Here is a 17,597-nt window from a genome sequence, read left to right on the forward strand (position 1 = left end):
TGATGCTGGAAGAAAGTTGCTCTCCACTACATTAAAATACGGTTCCTGTGACAACTATGAATGCTACTTAAGCTAGATCTCCCAGCTGAACTGTCAATGTTTGACCTCTCTACAGATGGACAGATTATTAATACCCTTCACAGTGCCAGAACAGTGGCAAAACAGCATAGAGTGTACACTCTGATAAAACGTACCATTTTCAGTGGTCTCTCGGTAACTGGAATGCACCAAAGCCGTGAGTCCTCCATCAAAGACCTTGCCGAACAAAAGCTGTGCCTCTGCTGGACTCTTAACGAACACAAAATGCCCTAAGCCAAACCTCAAGTGCTAAGCAAATAACAGTGGCTTCCTTTGTTGTAATTTAAAAATGACACCCAGTTCACTGCTCCTAATAAATATGACAACATACCTCGTCAGGGACTTGGTGGCCCTTTACTCGGTTTGCCCCTATTCCACGCTCCTGACAAACTCCTGGGAGCCAGCCAGCTGCCCACGCTTGGTCACGATGCTGCTTTTACTTCAGTAGCCGGGTAGGTGGCAGTTTGCTTATTCGTGGAATAATTTTCTAGATTTTTGGCCGATTTTGGCAAGAAGCCATAAATGTAATGCCTGTGGTTACATGTTTACATATATATTCTGGATCTTACGTGGTCTGTAGCAATGGTTTCCATCCAAATTCTACCTTGTTTTATACCATTTACTTTTATAAAGATGCACCATTGTCTAAGAAAATTCAAATGAAGTTAATAGTTTGATGGGAAAATCAGAGGACCCCATAAATGCTACATCAGCACATCGTCAAACATCAGTCAAAAGACAAAACAATCCATGGCTGTGGAGGCTGTGGCTTCCCTAGCATGAAGGCAAACTGTAAGGCTTGTACTCTGTGGACGAGAGTCCAAAAATAACCACTGTACTAGAGGAAGGGAACACTTGGTGACAGATGTTCTTGGTAGGAAAATTTCCTGCAGAAATCTGGCCAACACCATGACTGGGACGTTAACTAAGCATTCTTAGTACTTAAGAAGCCTAACACCTTTGTAATCTGAATGTCAGAGCTTATTAGCTGCTCCCAAAGGGAGGCGTGTGACCTAGAGGGTGATGGGGGATTTCTGTAGCGATCCCCAGCGCCAAGCCAGCATTGCAAATTTCTCTATTGTGAAGGTCCTATAATCTTCCCAAAGCTTGAGATCACACGAGTCATCAAATAAAAGGAGAAGGCATCCTTAACCAACACAAATATGTACGTGCATACAAAACATTCAAATAATTTAAAAGATGAAGCCCATAGTGCTAACTAGGAGCCACAGAAAAAATAAAGCAGGGCCAGTAGCACACCCTGTGCCTCCACCTCAAGTGTGTCCAGACAAAAATTAAATTACACACAGCCCTAGAATGGTGAAAAGCAAAATACAATACCAAAGAGAAGAGCGCTGACTAATCGCCACTCAAGCGGTGGGGCTGAAGCCGCCTGCACATTCGCACTGCGGAAGTAAGTAACCTTGGTTACTGTTTCCAAGGACACTGGACTCTTGGCTAATCAGAGGCGAGGTGAAGCGGAACGCAAGGTGGAGCCATGGGAATAAAGCTGTGCACACAGCGCCTACTATCCCACGCTCCCCACATCCTTACTGGCGGCACGCGAGCGCGCACTGCCGTCGCTAAACCAGCTGCTCCGAGCCGGGACAGCTTCCACGGCCAAGGCTTCCTGGTGACGTCGGCTGTCTCCTCCTGCACCGCCCGTGGGGCGACTACACCCCTCATACTTGGTAAGGCCAGCAGCAATGACTGACATTATGGAATCTAGGAATGGAACCATTCTAAGTCAGCAGGTGAACATACTTTTTAAAATGTCATTGACACAGGCCACTGCGATGACAGTCCATATGGCATTCCCCCAAACTGTCTCAGCAATGTAAAGTCTAACTGGAAGGCACTGCAAGCAGTCTGTCAGCCTGGCCTCTTACGGAGGTAAAGACAGGTTAGTGGCCTGCTTGAATCCTGGTGCCATGAGGAGACCGGGTGCTGCTCAGGCTGATGCGGAGCACAGAGGCCTCAGGGAAGCCTGGGGAAGCGGCCCCCTCCTGTGGTTACTGCCACTCTTCGAGCCCCGTGGAGGACAACGGCCTTGAGGGTAGTAACTTAGACAGCTGTGAGAGCTGGAGATGAATGTGGAGAAAAAGAGAAAAGCAGATCCACCTCCTCACTTGTCTGCACTCGGGCACAGCAAAGGAAAGCAGAAGCGTCAATAGGAGCTGTTCAACGAGAACATTCTGTACCTCTCTTGGAGGAGATGGAGGCTAAAAAGGGTAAGATGGAACAGAACAGAATCCCTTCTAAAGTTTTGTCCCGAGAAGGAAAAACAATCTAGTGATGTAAAGCAGCAATTTTGTAGACAAAACTAACTTGTCCGGTTTATAAATAAAATTAACTGAGGTCAGAGAGCCTACAATGTGAAATACAAAACTCAGAATCTCTTCATAAAGCACATATTTCACGATTCAGAGGAAGATATGTCCTAGCTTGGCCTGTTCTTCCCAGGACTTCAAAATCCTTAACGATTTGGCTTTTTTTTCTCTCCCCGTTGATTTTATCCATTCAGTTTAAGTGGCAAAGAAAATTCCCCACACCAGATAGCGAGCATGAGCCTCTTCCTTCTAGAATTCCATCTATTTTAGAACCCTTTTCTTCCACTGCTTCTATGTCCTGTACCTCCGCTGTAAACAGCCATCTCACTGCCTGCTTCAGTAGGCCACGAGCTCCAGCTTCTAACCGAACTAATTTTCAGGTCCCTCACATAGATACTGCCAAGTCCCAGGCAGCAATGGTCCCTGTGCCATGGTTTCTGGAAATCTGGACAAAGGCCACTGCAAGGAGGTTTCATCCAGCTGCCTTTCCAAATCTCGTCTGAACAAAAGTACCATGTTCACAGTCTTTGAGGTAAACCAAAGTTTTCTGTGGAGGCTCTTAAGGGGAAGGCTATTCATCCGACAGACGAGAATTTGGGCCTCTGTCAAAACAAACATTCAGTCCACTGCAAAGTGCCCCGGCATGTTTGGAGGAAACGCCGTCTTGAAAGTTTAGAGTGTTACAAATGAACAAAAGCAGAAACTGGTTCAGTTGTGAGAGTAAAGCTGGTGAATCCACCCTCACCTACCTGCCCTTGTCCCACGGAGACGAGCAATTTTTCTATAAAAAGAACAGCTGCATCACAATTTCCCCTTTTTATTCATCTCAGTTATCAACAAACTAAATGTGGGTAAGTGCCTTCTACCACACAGGGCAACAGTGTTCTAGATGTAAGTAAGCACTGGCTCAACACATGCTCGCCAATTCTAGTCCTATAACAACAACTGACTTTTCTTCAAACATCAGTTCTTCACAGTTTCAATACTGCAGCAGCAAGTTATTCCTCAGAGAAAGAAAACTGCGGTCCGTGTCTTCAAACATCTTACCAGAACTAAAGGTAAGTTAGCAAACTTCTGGTACCACGTGCAGTCTGGGCAAGGTGATTTTACCTCAAACCCCCAAAACTGGCTGCGGGACCCCGGGGGACAAAGGTTGTCTGTAGGAAGGACTGGGAACCCGGCAGCTCCTCTGTCCCCGCTATGGCTTGGGGAATCTTCGTATAGCTTCATGGAGGAGCACTGCACAGTACCTGCCTTCTGCTTCTAGCTCCCTGTCACCTCACGGAGTGTGATGGGAAAAAAAACAAAACCCAGTGGGTCCTTTGTTGAGGAACTTTTCAGAGAAGATCAGGCAGGATGAGGCCAGGAGGTTTTGGTTCAACACAGTTGATCCAGAAGTTGGCACAGCTGGCGTGATACTGGTGTCCTCCATATGCCAGCTTGAAACTGTCGGTTTCTGAGTTGAATGCCTGCCAAAAATAAGCAGAGATGTGGGGCGAGTCAGGCTGTGTCCCCATCTAAGTGCGGCTCAGCGACCTGCACGAACACCGCTCCAGGCCACAGGCTGAGGCCGCGTGGCACACACAGAGCCTGAGCAGGGAGCTACAGGAATTCAAGTGAGAAAGTTCTTTGCTGCTAATTAAAGGTCTAAAAAAATCTTTACCACTAAACCCAGTTTCAGCACAAGAAGGCCAAATCTTTCACAGACAAGGCAGACAAAGGCTGGACGGGGGGAGGTGTTCATTATATGGGAACTAAAATAGCCAAGGCTGTGGCTGATTTTTATCCCTCACTGTGCCGAAGGAAGCCTTCCCCTAGGCTGGCCTTTAACTATACTTGCGATCCCCACATTTCTGGGACTGATTACAGTCCTCTCATGGAAAAAACAAAAGACCGAAAACTCTCATGGACTAAGGCCACTGGGACCTGATAACTGAATCAACATAATTAAAAAGTCAACCAGGTACAGGGTTTGTAAAAAAGAGATATTAAAGCACATAAGAATTATTCCCAGACGACTAATGCTTACAGGTAAGTCCCACTCAGCCAGTCCTAACCTCGACTCCTTGGGGGTTTTTCTAAAGTGCTACAAATAAACAAAACTCTGAATCCCTATTTGTTTTTGTCTGATAACTGCCAAATCCTGCTGCTCTTTGATCTCATTCTCTGTGTCACAACTTCCAGTCTTCCAGAAACTGCTCAATCTGTTACCTTGTTCATCACAGGGAAAAATGCCTGCAACACCAGAAGCCAATTATGAGCTACAAGCGTGCAAACAAGACACAAGCAGACCCACACAGACGCACTAGTTGGTTAAATCAAACATTATGGGAACAGACATGACTCGGGAAAGGATTCACGATCAGAACAGTTCAGGATGACAGTGGAATCATCGGATTTGCTTTCCACACTCAAAATTGAGATGGAGATGCTAAGATAATGTGTGACTGGTTCATACTTTTTTAGGATGTTCTTCTGCAGGCTTCTCTTCTTTCTGAAATAATGTTGAAACCATAAGGTCAACAAAATTCCCAGAGCAGGGCCTCATGCCTCCAAACAAAGCCTTCCAGGTTTAACCTCCTCTCTTCCCCACCTGCCTGTGCTCGGGGCACCGCGGGCACAGGGCAGACAGCATTGCATTGCCGGGAAGGGAAGACCTCCCCCCTTCACACAACCTCTCCCCCCACTGCCCTTTTGTAGAACCAATGTCCTTCTGTGGTCAGATTTCAGGGCTTCATCAAAATGCCTGCCTGGGGTCACAGCCCCGGCAGGGGAGGGGGCCAGATGGGAAGGGGTCCCCAGAGGTCATGTGAGGGAAACGCTTTGCCAGCTGTAGGGGAAGGCATGTCACTTACCCGGCTTCTGGAGTCCACGTTTAAAAGACACACCCCGCATGCAAGTTCCTGAGCATTTTTAATCCCAGGCCGTAGCATACAAGAGGAGAAATCCAGTGAATTTTCATCGGGCTGTGAGGACAGGACAAACGAATAAGGAAACAGCAATTCCAAATGCTGCTGGCTTCACTCCCAATCACTCATCCCCAACAGGTCTAGCAGCAAATTAAGTCAATTTTGATACCAACAATACAATTATTCCATTTCCCGAACATTTACTGGGTACCTGCTCTGTTCTAGGTGTTAGGGATGCTAGCATGAGCGAAAAACAGTTCCTGTCCTCTGAGAACTCACAGTCTAGGGTGGGGGCCGGGTGGGTACCAGGCAACACAGTGCCACAATAGCCACACTAAGGCACATGGGCTGGGGGGGCACTTCCTCCAACCCAAGGGAAAAAGAGCCCGATGGCAGAGGATGCTTCCTAGCTCTCAGAAACACCCTGGCTGAGTTTCAAGAGGTATAGGCTAGGTGAAGGGGATGGGAGGGGGGAGGTAAGAGGGGCGACAGTATTTATTCAGTGTAGATAGAACAAGCAGCACAGGCAAAGGCCTCTAAGGAGGAGATTGGCTATGAGAAGAAATCTAGGGGGTGGGAGCCAAGCTTATGAAAGGAGGTGGGAGATCGAACTCCAGCATGAAGGCCTTGGAAGGAAGAGAAGAGACTTTACCTTGGGAAGCCACTAAGGGGTCCAACTGGACCATGACAGGATCAGGTCTGTATCATGGACAGATCCCTCTGATTGCAGTGTTAAGCAATGAACTGTGGATGGCAATCCTCAAGGTATGGGCCTCAGTTATGCACTGTTTTAAGTGATCCAGGAGACAGCTAGTGAAGCAAGTTAGAACTGGGGAAGCGACAGTGGGGGGACAGAGACATATGGTCACGTGAAGAAGCCTGGGTGATGTGTGAGATGTGCAAGGGGGGGAGAGGCCCCGGGCAGCCAACAGGATTTACAATAAGGCACATGAGAGGAGACCCACATTTGGGGCTGGGGATAGGAGTTCAGTTTGGTGGGGCATCTGGCTGGCTTAGCTGGTTAAGCACCTGCCTTTGGCTCAGATCATGATCTCAGGGTCCTGGAATCAAGTCCCACAATGGGCTCCTTACTCAGCAGGGAGCCTGCTTCTCCCTCTCCCTCTGCTGCCTCTCTGCCTGCTTGTGCTGTCAAATGAATACATAAAATCTTAAAAAAAAAAAAAAAGTTCAGTTTTGTATATGCTGACTTAGAACTGCCTGTGGGGCAGCCAAGTTCTGATGTTACATAAGCAGTAAGACACATACATAGTTCTAGCACTCAAGACTGTGAGATTTAGAAGTTACCAGCTAGAGAGAGTAAATATAAAGACAGCTATTATCAGTCAAGCCCTTACTTGCTACATACCACACTAAGCTCTTCACATGCATTATCTAATTTCTTCCTTACAACAAATCTATGAAGTATGGCGTATAGCCCAATGCTTAATAGGGCAGGTCCCAACTTTGGAAAGCTATTAATTTTTCTCTTTTCTTCCTTCCTTCAAATATATATTTTTTTGTGGGCAGCAAAGTAAGATTTATTGAGGGACAGCAAAGTGATAGTACAAAGCTCCCGGGGAGGAAGGGGACCCAAAGGAGTTACCCCTTTTCTGTAAAAAATTTTATTTACTTAAGTAATATCTACACCCAACAGGGGGCTTGAACTCATAACCCCAAAATCAAGAGTCACATGCTCTACCTACTGAGCCAGCCAGGTGGTCCTGGAATGCTCTTCACTTTCCTTCCTTTCTCTCTTTCTCTCTCTCTCTTTCTATTTTTAAAGTAGGTTCCATGCTGCCCAGTGCGGGGCTCGAACTCACAACCCTCAGACAAAGATCTGAGCGGAAATCAAGAGTTGGTCACTTATCCGAATGAGCGACCCGGGCACCCCAAAGTTCTTCATTTCTTAAAAGTTAAAATACATATCTAATATATGAACTTTTATGCAATCCCACTCCTTGATATTTATCCAAGAGAAATGAAAACATGTGAACCAAGTCTTGCACAAAAAGTGTTCACAGTAACTCTATTCACGTTAGCCAAACTGTAAATCGCATGTTTCTATAAGTAAAAAAATGGATTAAAAATCCATGGTATATCAACACAATGGAATAGTACTTGCTGATAAAAGGGATCAAATTGATAAACACAACAATGCAGATGAATTTTTAAAACATGCTAAGAAGCCAGACACAAGAACACATATATACTATGTAATTCTATATAAAGTTCTAGAACAGGCAACTCTATGGTGATAGAAGTCTTTGGAAAATAGATCAGTGGTTATTTCTGGAATCAGATCATGGTAAGAGAGAACTTTAAAAGGTGATGAAAACACTGCGTATATGGAGGGGGTGTGGGCTTACATGGCTAAATGCATTTGTCGAAACCAATTCGACTATGTATTTAAGATCTGTGCATTTCACTAAGTTATCCTTCAATTTAAAAAAAAATTGAATTATAAAACCAAAACAAAACAAGCAAAAAGAAAAAAAAGTTTCGGAAGAGTTGTACTTTTTTTTTTTTTTTTAAAGATTTTAAAGTAATTTCTACATCCAGTGTGGGGTTTGAACTCACAACCCTGAGATCAAGAGTCGCATGCCATACTGAGTGAGACAGCCAGGGCCCCCTGAAAAGCTGTATTCTTTTCTTTTTTTTTTTTTTTTTAAAAGATTTTATTTATTTATTTGACAGAGATTACAAGGAGGCAGAGAGGCAGACAGAGAGAGAGGAAGGGAAGCAGGCTCCCTGCTGAGCAGAGAGCCTGATGTGGGGCTCGATCCTAGGACCCTGGGATCATGACCTGAGCTGAAGGCAGAGACTTTAACCCACTGAGCCACCCAGGCGCCCTGAAAAGCTGTATTCTTTTTTTTCTTTTTAAAGATTTTATTTATTTATTTGACAAGGAGAGAGAGAGATCACAAGTAGACAAAGAAGCAGGCAGAGAGAGAGGGGGAGGCAGGCTCCCTGCCAAGCAGAGAGCCTGATGCGGGGCTCGATCCCAGGACCTGAGATCATGACCTGAGCCAAAGGCAAAGGCTTAACCCACTGAGCCATCCAGGCGCCCCGAAAAGCTGTATTCTTAATGTGAAGAAGTTTTAGATATGCCTAAACCAATTTATTTTGATTTTCTGTGCCCCGGCAGAGATTTCTCAACTTGGCACTACTGACATTTTAAGCTGGATCATTCTTTATTGTGGGGCCTATCTTCTGCACTGGAGGGTGCTAAACAGGATCCCTGGCCAATTTGGGGGCAAAATTGCCCCCCTCTTCCACCATTAAGAATGGACTTTCCGGGGGCGCCTGGGTGGTTTGGTGGGTTAAGCCGCTGCCTTCGGCTCAGGTCATGATCTCAGGGTCCTGGGATCGAGTCCCGCATCGGGCTCTCTGCTCGGCGGGGAGCCTGCTTCCTTCTCTCTCTGCCTGCCTCTCCGTCTACTTGTGATCTCTCTGTCAAATAAATAAATAAAATCTTTATTTTTTTTTATTTTTTTTTTAAAGATTTTGTTTATTTATTTGACAGAGAGAGATCACGAGTAGACAGAGAGGCAGGCAGAGAGAGAGAGAAGCAGGCTCCCCGCCGAGCAGAGAGCCCGATGTGGGACTCGATCCCAGGACCCTGAGATCATGACCTGAGCCGAAGGCAGCGGCTTAACCCACCAAACCACCCAGGCGCCCCAATAAATAAAATCTTTAAAAAAAAAAAAATGGACTTTCCAGGGTGCCTGGGTGGGTCAGTGGGTTGGAGCCTCTGCCTTCGGCTCGGGTCGTGATCCCAGGGTCCTGTGATCGAGCCCTGCGTCAGGCTCTCTGCCCAGTGGAGAGTCTGCTCCCCACCCCCCCGCCTGCCTCTCTGCCTGATTGTGATCTCTGTCTGTCAAATAAATAAATAAAATCTTAAAAAAAAAAAAAAAAGGACTTTCCAAAGAGAAAAAAAAAATGCACACATCCATACAAATACGTATACACATAGAAACACACACATGCATGATCTTATTATATAAAGACTGTGAAGCACACAGTTTACCAAAAATATAGCAGACAATCATCTCTGCTACAAATTCCAGAGTCACTTGATTCTCACAGTGCTTTCTCCGAAAGTGTTTGCCCACCTCTTGGGCCCACAGTGAGCCTATGCTTGCGCTCCCCAGAACACGGGCGCTGTGAGTGCTGACTGGTGTTTCTCCGTGAAGGACTGAGACTGCGGTGAGACAGCAGACATGTCTCAAATGTCTCTCATATCTGTCAAATACGTGAAGGACTCTGCTGAATCGGGTAATGGTTCTCAAATACTGGAGAACACTGCCTCAGCTTCTCATCTGTTCACAACACAGCATCTGTGGATTCCCACGGTATAAATACTCCCACTGTGGCAGATTTCAGGGTACCGAGGTGATGTCACTGAATGTGCTGCTGGCAGGAGAGGCCTGCGACATCACCTTATAGCGCTTCTACATATGGATGTCACAGACCAGGGTGCCCAACCTCCTGTTCTACTTTCAGCTCTCAGGAAATCCCTCAGTCCTAAGTGAACTGGGGTCAGTGGCTGTCCAAGAGTGGACATAAAGAACCTCAAAAGCTAAGAACCAAGTGGGTGGGAGCAAACAGTGAGGCTGGGAGTTGATGACAACCCAGTAAAAGGATCAAACAACTGTCCCATCCTGAGAACCCAAAACAAGAACTGTGGAAGTGTGAGCAAGTTAGAGGATTGTGAATTTGGGCTCAGAAAGAGGCCGGAATTTAAGATGGCGCAGGTATTACAGTCTGAGATGCTCATGTGAGGGGGTGGCCGAAGTACCATGGAGACAAGGGTCCCTGAGTCCAGTGGTCAAGGATCTGGGAGCCTGGCATGTTGGTTGGTCTAGTGGATACTGGGGTGACCCAGGATGATGGCAAAATAATAGTTACATATTTTGCCATTAGTTTAAGCGGAACCACTGGGAAGTTAGTGTACTGTTTTTATATCTGAAAAACTATTATTCTTCCCAAGGGGAAAAAAATGGCTTCTCCCTAGAAAAATGTATAGATTATATATGATGCTTCCTCATCTCTCCCACTTTTTTTTTTTTTTTTTAAAGATTTTATTTATTTATTTGACAGACAGAGATCACAGGCAGGCAGAGAGGCAGGCAGAGAGAGGAAGGGAAGCAGGCTCCCTGCTGAGCAGAGAGCCCGATGTGGGGCTCGATCCCAGGACCCTGAGATCATGACCTGAGCCAAAGGCAGAGGCTTTAACCCGCTGAGCCACCCAGGCACCCCACTCTCCCACCTTTTTTAAAGATTTATTTATTTGAAGGGCGCCTGGGTGGCTCAGTGGGTTAAGCCGCTGCCTTCGGCTCAGGTCATGATCCCAGGTCCTGGGTTCGAGCCCCACATCGGGCTTTCTGCTCAGCAGGGAGCCTGCTTCCTCCTCTCTCTCTGCCTGCCTCTCTGCTTACTTGTGATTTCTCTCTGTCAAATAAATAAATAAAATCTTAAAAAAAAAAAGATTTATTTATTTGACACACACACACACAGAGAGAGAGAGAGAGAGAGAGAGAGATCACAAGCAGGCAGAGAGAGAGAAGGGGAAGCAGGCTCCCCGCTGAGCAGAGAGCCCAATGTGGGGCTCGATTCCAAGACCCTGAGATCATGACCTGAGCCAAAGGCAGTTGCTTAACCCACTGAGCCACCCAGGCGCCCATCCCTCCCGCTTTTAAAAAAGATTTTATTTATTTGAGAGAGAGTGCGCATGCAGGAGCAGGGAGGAGGGGCAGAGGCAAAGGGAGAAGCAGACTCCCTGCCTGAGCAGGGAGCCTGATGTCCCAGGTCTCCGGGATTGTGACCTGAGCCGAAGGCAGATGCTCAACCAACTGAGCCACCCAGGCGGCCCTCTCATCCCTTTCTAATTTGAAATCATAAACTATGTATTAGCTTCACAAACCTTTCTCAAACTAACCTGAGCTGAATCCATTCCAATCACACCTAGGGCAAGAAGGACAGGCAGTTCTCAAAGAAAAGGGGAGGCAGACATTTCACAGATGTGCATGAGGACTCTGACCTTGAAGTGAACCTACATGGCGTTAGCCAAGCTAGATAATAACTTTTTTTGTTGTTTATTACACACACACACACACACACACACACACACACACACACGGACAGCAAGAGTGCACAAGCAGGTGGAAAGGGAAAGGGAGAAGCAGGTTCCCTGCTGAGCAGGGAGCCCAATGCAGAACTTGATCCCAGGACCCTGGGATCAGGACCTGAGATGAAGGCAGACTGACTGAACCACCCAGGAGCCCCAGTAATTTCTTTTTTCTAGTGTAATCATGGCCAACTCTGGTCAAATCTAGAAGCAGGTTGTGGGTGCCTGGGTGGCTCAGTGCTTTAAGCCTCTGCCTTCAGCTCAGGTCATGATCCCAGGGTCCTGGGATTGAGTACCGCATCAGGCTCTCTGCTCAGTGGGGAGTCTGCTACTCCACCATCTCTCTCTGCCTGCCTCTCTGCCTACCTGTGATCTCTCTCTGTCAAATAAATAAAATCTAAAAAAAAAAAATTCAGAAGCAGGTTGTACTATTATTTGTTTGCTGTCCAGTTCTGTCATCTATAAAGTGATTAACAATTTCACTTGTCCTACCTTCCTTTCTCAGTGGCTGCTGGGACCCTCAGAGATATATAAGAAGTTCTCTGAAGTGCTCTAAATGATTATTATTTATTTTGACAAAATCTAATAAGCTTTTTTAAGAGGTTAAAAATACAGTAGCCCTTCTGTAATCCACATTATAGATACTTACCATGTTACTACACAAGGGCTATTTGAGAAATAATTAGAATCTGGGAAAACCCAATCTTGAAATCAATCCAATTAAGAAAAGCCCTTTAATATCTGCTTACCAAAGGCATAAAGAAAGCGAATGAAAAGGTCATATTGCAATCTCCTGTGAGAAATCATAAGGCTCTTCATAAATTACCCTGTGGTCAAATTAATCTTTCAAATGATAACATTAACCTTTATAAGTACACAACTATAAGCAGGGGGGGTTGTTGTACTTAGCAGCAGTGTGACACGGATCCGTGGCCGTAATTGTTTAAGAAGGTATGCCCTCTGCAGGCCATTTTTTTTTTTAGATTTTTATTTATTTATTTGACAGACAGAGACCACAAGTAGGCAGAGAGGCAGGCAGGGTGCAAGGGGAAGCAGGCTCCCCGCCCGGCAGAGAGCCCGATGCGGGGCTCGATCCCAGGACCCTGGGATCATGACCTGAGCCGAAGGCAGAGGCTTTAACCCACTGAGCCACCCAGGCGCCCCTGCAGGCCATTTTAAATTGAACATCATCTACATTTACTGGCAAGTGTTTCATGTATTTAGTAAAGATTTAAAAAAGTAGTTACAGTATAAATGACCTACATACAGTAAGTCCCAAAATGAGACTGTGATATATAATCCTGAGTCTTTAGTCAATAATAAACAGCTAAAATGGTGTCCAAGAAAATCATTATCAAAGGAGAATTTGGTAGTAATTAGTGTTCTTTCCAAATATCCTCATTATAATTCTTCTGGACAAATGGCAGGATGGGCATTTCCTAGTCCCTGAAATGATGCACAGCCATACAGCAAGCCGAGGGAACAGACTGTGATCGTAAGCCACACGAGTCACCTCTGGGAGGAAGTCTTTAAGACTGATATGCTGCTTGTCATGTTCCCTTGATCCTCTCACAGTAATCAGCTATGTTCCATGTGGTGGAGACTTTGTCACCCTAGGTCCCTGAATGAGAAGGACCTTCCACAAGGACCCCTCCGACTTGAGATGGACATGTGGCAGAAGCAACACAGCTCTGTGGTTTTACATGACTAAGACAGTGGGGGGAGCTGTTCCCATAGAATAAACCCGGCCTAGTTTGGCTAATATAAAAAAAATGATCTAAACACAGTTCACAAGTAATTCTAGCCTTTTGGCTTGGATTATAATGTAACCATTTTGATTCTCAGTTTCACTGTTTTGTCTAATTTTTCCTACTGCTGCCCTAATAAAGGAGCAAAAATTTAGTTGTTTAAAACCTAAGCTGGGGTGCTGGGTGGCCCAGTTGGTTACACAACTGCCTTCGGCTCGGGTCATGATCCTGGGGTCCTGCGATAAGAGTCCCACATCGGGCTCCATCTGCTCTGTGGGGAGCCTGCTTCTTCCTCTCCCTCCTACTCCCCCTACTTGTGCATGTGCACTCTCTGTCAAACAAATGAAAATCTTTAAAAAAGAAACAAAACAACATAAGTGTATTCTCTTATAGTTCCGGAGGTCAGAATTCTAAAGTAAGCCAGCAACACAGCATTCTTTCTGGAAATTCTAGGGGAGAATCTGTTCCTTTGTCTAGTTTCTAGAGACCACCTGTATATTCCTTGAATCATGGTCCCACCTTCTATCTTCAAAGCCAACAGCACAGAATCTGCTGATCTTTCTCTTTGGTTCAACTGTCATATTGGCTTTTCTCATGCTCACTCTACGCCTGATTAAATTCCCCATTTAAAGACCCTTAACTTAATCACATCTGTCAAGTCCCTTCTACCACATAAGGCAATAAATTCACAGGTTCCGGGGATTAGGACATGGTCATCTTTGGGGCTGTGTGTGTGCCTTATTCCATCTACCCTCTCCCCTAACGTCAACTGAGGATAGCCATGTAGAAACATAATGAAGATTCGATCTCTAAAACAATGTGTGAAGGGGTGCTTGGGTGGCTCAGTGGGTTAAGCCTCTGCCTTTGGCTCAGGTCATGATCTCAGGATCCTGGGATCGAGTCCCACATTGGGCTCTTTGCTCAGCAGGGAGCCTGCTTCCCCCTCTCTCTCTGCCTGCCTCTCTACCTACTTGTGATCTCTGTCAAATAAATAAATAAAATCTTTAAAAAACAACGTGTGCACTGCCAAGATGACAAAATGCTACCACTATTAAAAATGATAGTTGCCATATAAAAAAATAATAGTTGGCAACTTCCGTTGCCACAGCAACGGGAAGTAAGAACTCGGAAATAAACTGCGTATGCCACACTGAAAGGAAGCCCACAAGAACCTGCTCTCTACCGAGGGTGACAGTGGAATCAAAGCCTGTGGGATTTTCAGCTGACTGGAGGTTAGCTGAATAATGGCCGGTCTCTTTCCGTAGATTTTATATGGCAACATGGATCCATTTTGATTTCCAGGGCTGAGTCTTTCTTTGTTCCAAACCTACTGCACTTCAACTTTAAGGTAACAATTCACTCAGCTCACTGGAAAGCAGGGATTTTTACCTCCTGTGAAACACCCAGCGCCTTCGGTTTGTGCGCGGAGACGCGCGCGCTCCCACCACAAGAGGGAGCTCTAATCCGTGCACAAGGAGCACACCGAAGCTTGACGGGAGAACTGCAGCTTCAGTAAATGCCAGGGAGCCGCAGTGGTCGTGTGCTTTGCTTTCCTCAGCCCAAGCACCACTACTGTGATGGAGCCCTAACACGCTAGGCCCTTTTCCCTCAAGAAAGGTAGTGCAGCTGCTTCTTTATGGGAAGAGTTTCATGATGTCTTCGTGGAAGAAACATTTTTTTTTTTTTTAAAGCATCCTGGAAGCCGGCATGGACACAGTAAGAAGAACGGACTTTTGACACTCATGATCTCAGGGTTGTGAGATCGAGCCCCGTATGGGGGCTCCGCACTCAGGGCAGAGTCTGCTTCCTCCTCCTCCCTCTCCCTTTGCCCCCCACCCTCCACTGGTGCTCTTTCTCTCAAATAAGTAAACCTTTATTTTTTAAAAAAACATTTACTTGAGAGAGAGAGAGAGAAAGAGAAAGCGCACACGAACAGTGGGGAGGAAGAAAGAGTCTCAAGCAGACTGCACTGAGCACGGAGTCTGATGTGGGGCCTGATCTTATGACCCTGAGATCATGACCTGAGTCCAACCTAGAGTTGGATGCTTAACCCACTAAGATGCCCAGGCCCCCCCTGCAAATAAATCTTAAAAATAAAATAAAATAAAATAAAGCTAGGATGTTCATTCAAGTCCCTGATTTGTCAGTTTCAGGCAAGGTTCATCTCTGAGCCTTAATTTCTTCAGCTGCAAATGGGGATGATATTACTGACCTCACAGGACTGTACAAGGGTTAAATGAGAATGAATGTAAAGCATACAGCACGATGCCTGACAGATTCTAGGTACAAAATAAACTATTATATTACTGGAATCAAATAGGACTATGGCAATTTGGTTCATTAAGGAACTTTAAATTCTACCTAAAATGAAGCAACTATGAAGAGTTAAAAGCTTCCTATACAACCTCAGTCCTGCTTCTCTCTAGTAATGATCTTTCTGCGCTGTCTCCCAGCCAGAGTCCTGGGAGTTTGCAGAGTTTTGTTCCAACTAAACTATACAGATGTTGGTTTGGGTCATTTACATTCGCATATCTATTTTTAGAGTAAAAGTTCCTTTGCGACAAGTCCTAAACTCATCCTTCCTCTGGAGAATGCATACTATTCTTTATGCAGTTTTACAGACCAAAGACCTACTAGTCACCAAAAGGAAATGACATGGTATAATCAGGAATAATAGCCAAGCAGAGGAGGACTGTTTTTCTCTCACACCTAACTTGGTGAAAAAGGCACAACTGGGAAAGCATGAGTAATTAGAGGAAATGAAGACTCAGTTGAGTTCATGTACAATCCGCATGCATTCCTGGGTTCTCTAGCTGCAGACTAATTAATCCCTATACAGTTAGCCCGTGTCTAAAAAAAAGTTAGATAACATTACTCACTAGACATGGATGGTGGATATGGAGGTTCCTCACGGGAGCTTGATGAGAGGACATGAGTGACTGGCAACTCTTCCCATTACCTCACTTTTTGCCACACTGACGGATTTAGAATCATCACATGTGAACAGGGCAACATTTCCCAGGTTAGATGGGTAACCAGACCCAACAAGTGTTCTTTGAGATCACAACAGCAAATTCTATAGCTTTTTTTAAAGTAATCTCTACACCCAACGTAAAGCTCCAATCTACAACCCCAAGATTAACAGTCACGAGCTCGGGGTGCCTGGGTGGTCCAGTGGGTTGGGCATCTGACTCTTAGTTTTGGCTCAGGTCTCAGGGTCCAGGGATCAAGCCCCACATTGGGCTCCATGCTCAGCAGGGAGTCTTTTTGAAGATTCTGTCCCTTTGTCCCTCCCCCTGACTCACATGTGTACATGCTTTCTAAAATAAATAAATCTTTAAAAAAAAGAAAAAAATGAAAAAAAAAAAAAAAGAGAGAGAGAGAGAGAGACGCATACTCTACCAACTGAGCCAGCCAGGTGCCCCTCTATGGCTTCTCTAGAAAGGTCTGAACAAAATTAATCCTTGGTATAAAAAAAATCAGAATAGGGATTACAATTTCTGAAAAGGATGATGACAAAGAATGAGCACAAGGAAACCTTTTAGAATGATGGGATATCCTGTATCTTTACAGGGGCATTAGTTATTTGGGGTATGCACTTGTGTAAGTTCCTCAATGGTTTAAGTAACACAACTTATTGAATGCTATAACAGATTTTTGTATTTACTAGAGGAAGGCAGGCAGGAAAGCCTGAAGAAGCTGTCCAGAAGGCAAGCCTTTCTCACAAGCAGCAGCTGTAGCACTGGGGGAGTCTAGAAGTCTGAAAAGATGTACAAGGATGAAAGTGGCTTCCACCTCACCCAGTGACAGTGGTGACCTCAAGAAGTCACTACGTGATAGCAACCCACGCCGGGGTTTGCCTCGAATATCCCTGGCACCAAACTGAAAGGATGAATATGTAAGGAGCTTGGTTAAGGCACTTGGTCTCCCGTGATAATTTTTCTGCAAAGAGCTCAGGACAAGGACAGATGCTTTGTATCACAGCCATCTTTTTCTACCAACACCAGGAGAGAAGAGATGAGTAGCTGATTTGAGGTGTGTGCGTGTGTGGGGGGGTGGTTAATAAAGATTTTAAGGGAGAGAGAGGATCTTAAGCAAGCTCCATGCCCAGCACGGAGCCCAATGCAGGGCTTCATCTCATGACCCAAAGATCATGACCTGAGCAGAAACCAAGAGCCAGACTCTCAAATGACTGGGCCACCCAGGTGCCCCTGATCGGAGGGTTTGTATAGAAATCTAGTTTTCAGAACATTAAAATGAGAAACTGACTGCCATCAAAACAAAGAATGTTATAATCTAAATGGAAAGGGTGAGTTTTTTTTAAGATTTTATTTAAGAGGGAGAGTGAGAAAGAAAGAAAGAGAAAATGAGCAGTGAGAAGGGAGAGGGAGAAGTTGACTCTCTG

The 17,597-nt window shown here is 45.4% G+C and overlaps 1 protein-coding gene across 18 annotated transcripts in view; it reads right to left on the bottom strand.

Annotated features, from left to right (window-relative positions):
• Positions 1 to 3,211: 3,211 nt before the first annotated feature.
• The window catches only part of SYNRG (synergin gamma), a 95,840-nt gene continuing 81,454 nt past the window's right edge, over positions 3,212 to 17,597 (bottom strand). For 13 of the 18 annotated variants that reach the window (XM_047708314.1, XM_047708313.1, XM_047708318.1 and 10 more), the window contains 3 exons: positions 5,264 to 5,374; positions 4,867 to 4,902; positions 3,212 to 3,877 (listed from right to left, as the gene is read on the bottom strand). In XM_047708314.1, the coding sequence (XP_047564270.1) occupies positions 3,746 to 3,877; positions 4,867 to 4,902; positions 5,264 to 5,374 (279 nt within the window). In that variant the 3' untranslated portion in view covers positions 3,212 to 3,745. The remainder of the gene's footprint in view (positions 3,878 to 4,866; positions 4,903 to 5,263; positions 5,375 to 17,597) is intronic. The other 5 variants (XM_047708323.1, XM_047708322.1, XM_047708309.1 and 2 more) reach the window with 1 other exon arrangement.

This window comes from Lutra lutra, chromosome 16 (genome assembly GCF_902655055.1).
Source record: "Lutra lutra chromosome 16, mLutLut1.2, whole genome shotgun sequence".
In the NCBI taxonomy this organism is placed as follows: domain Eukaryota; kingdom Metazoa; phylum Chordata; class Mammalia; order Carnivora; family Mustelidae; genus Lutra; species Lutra lutra.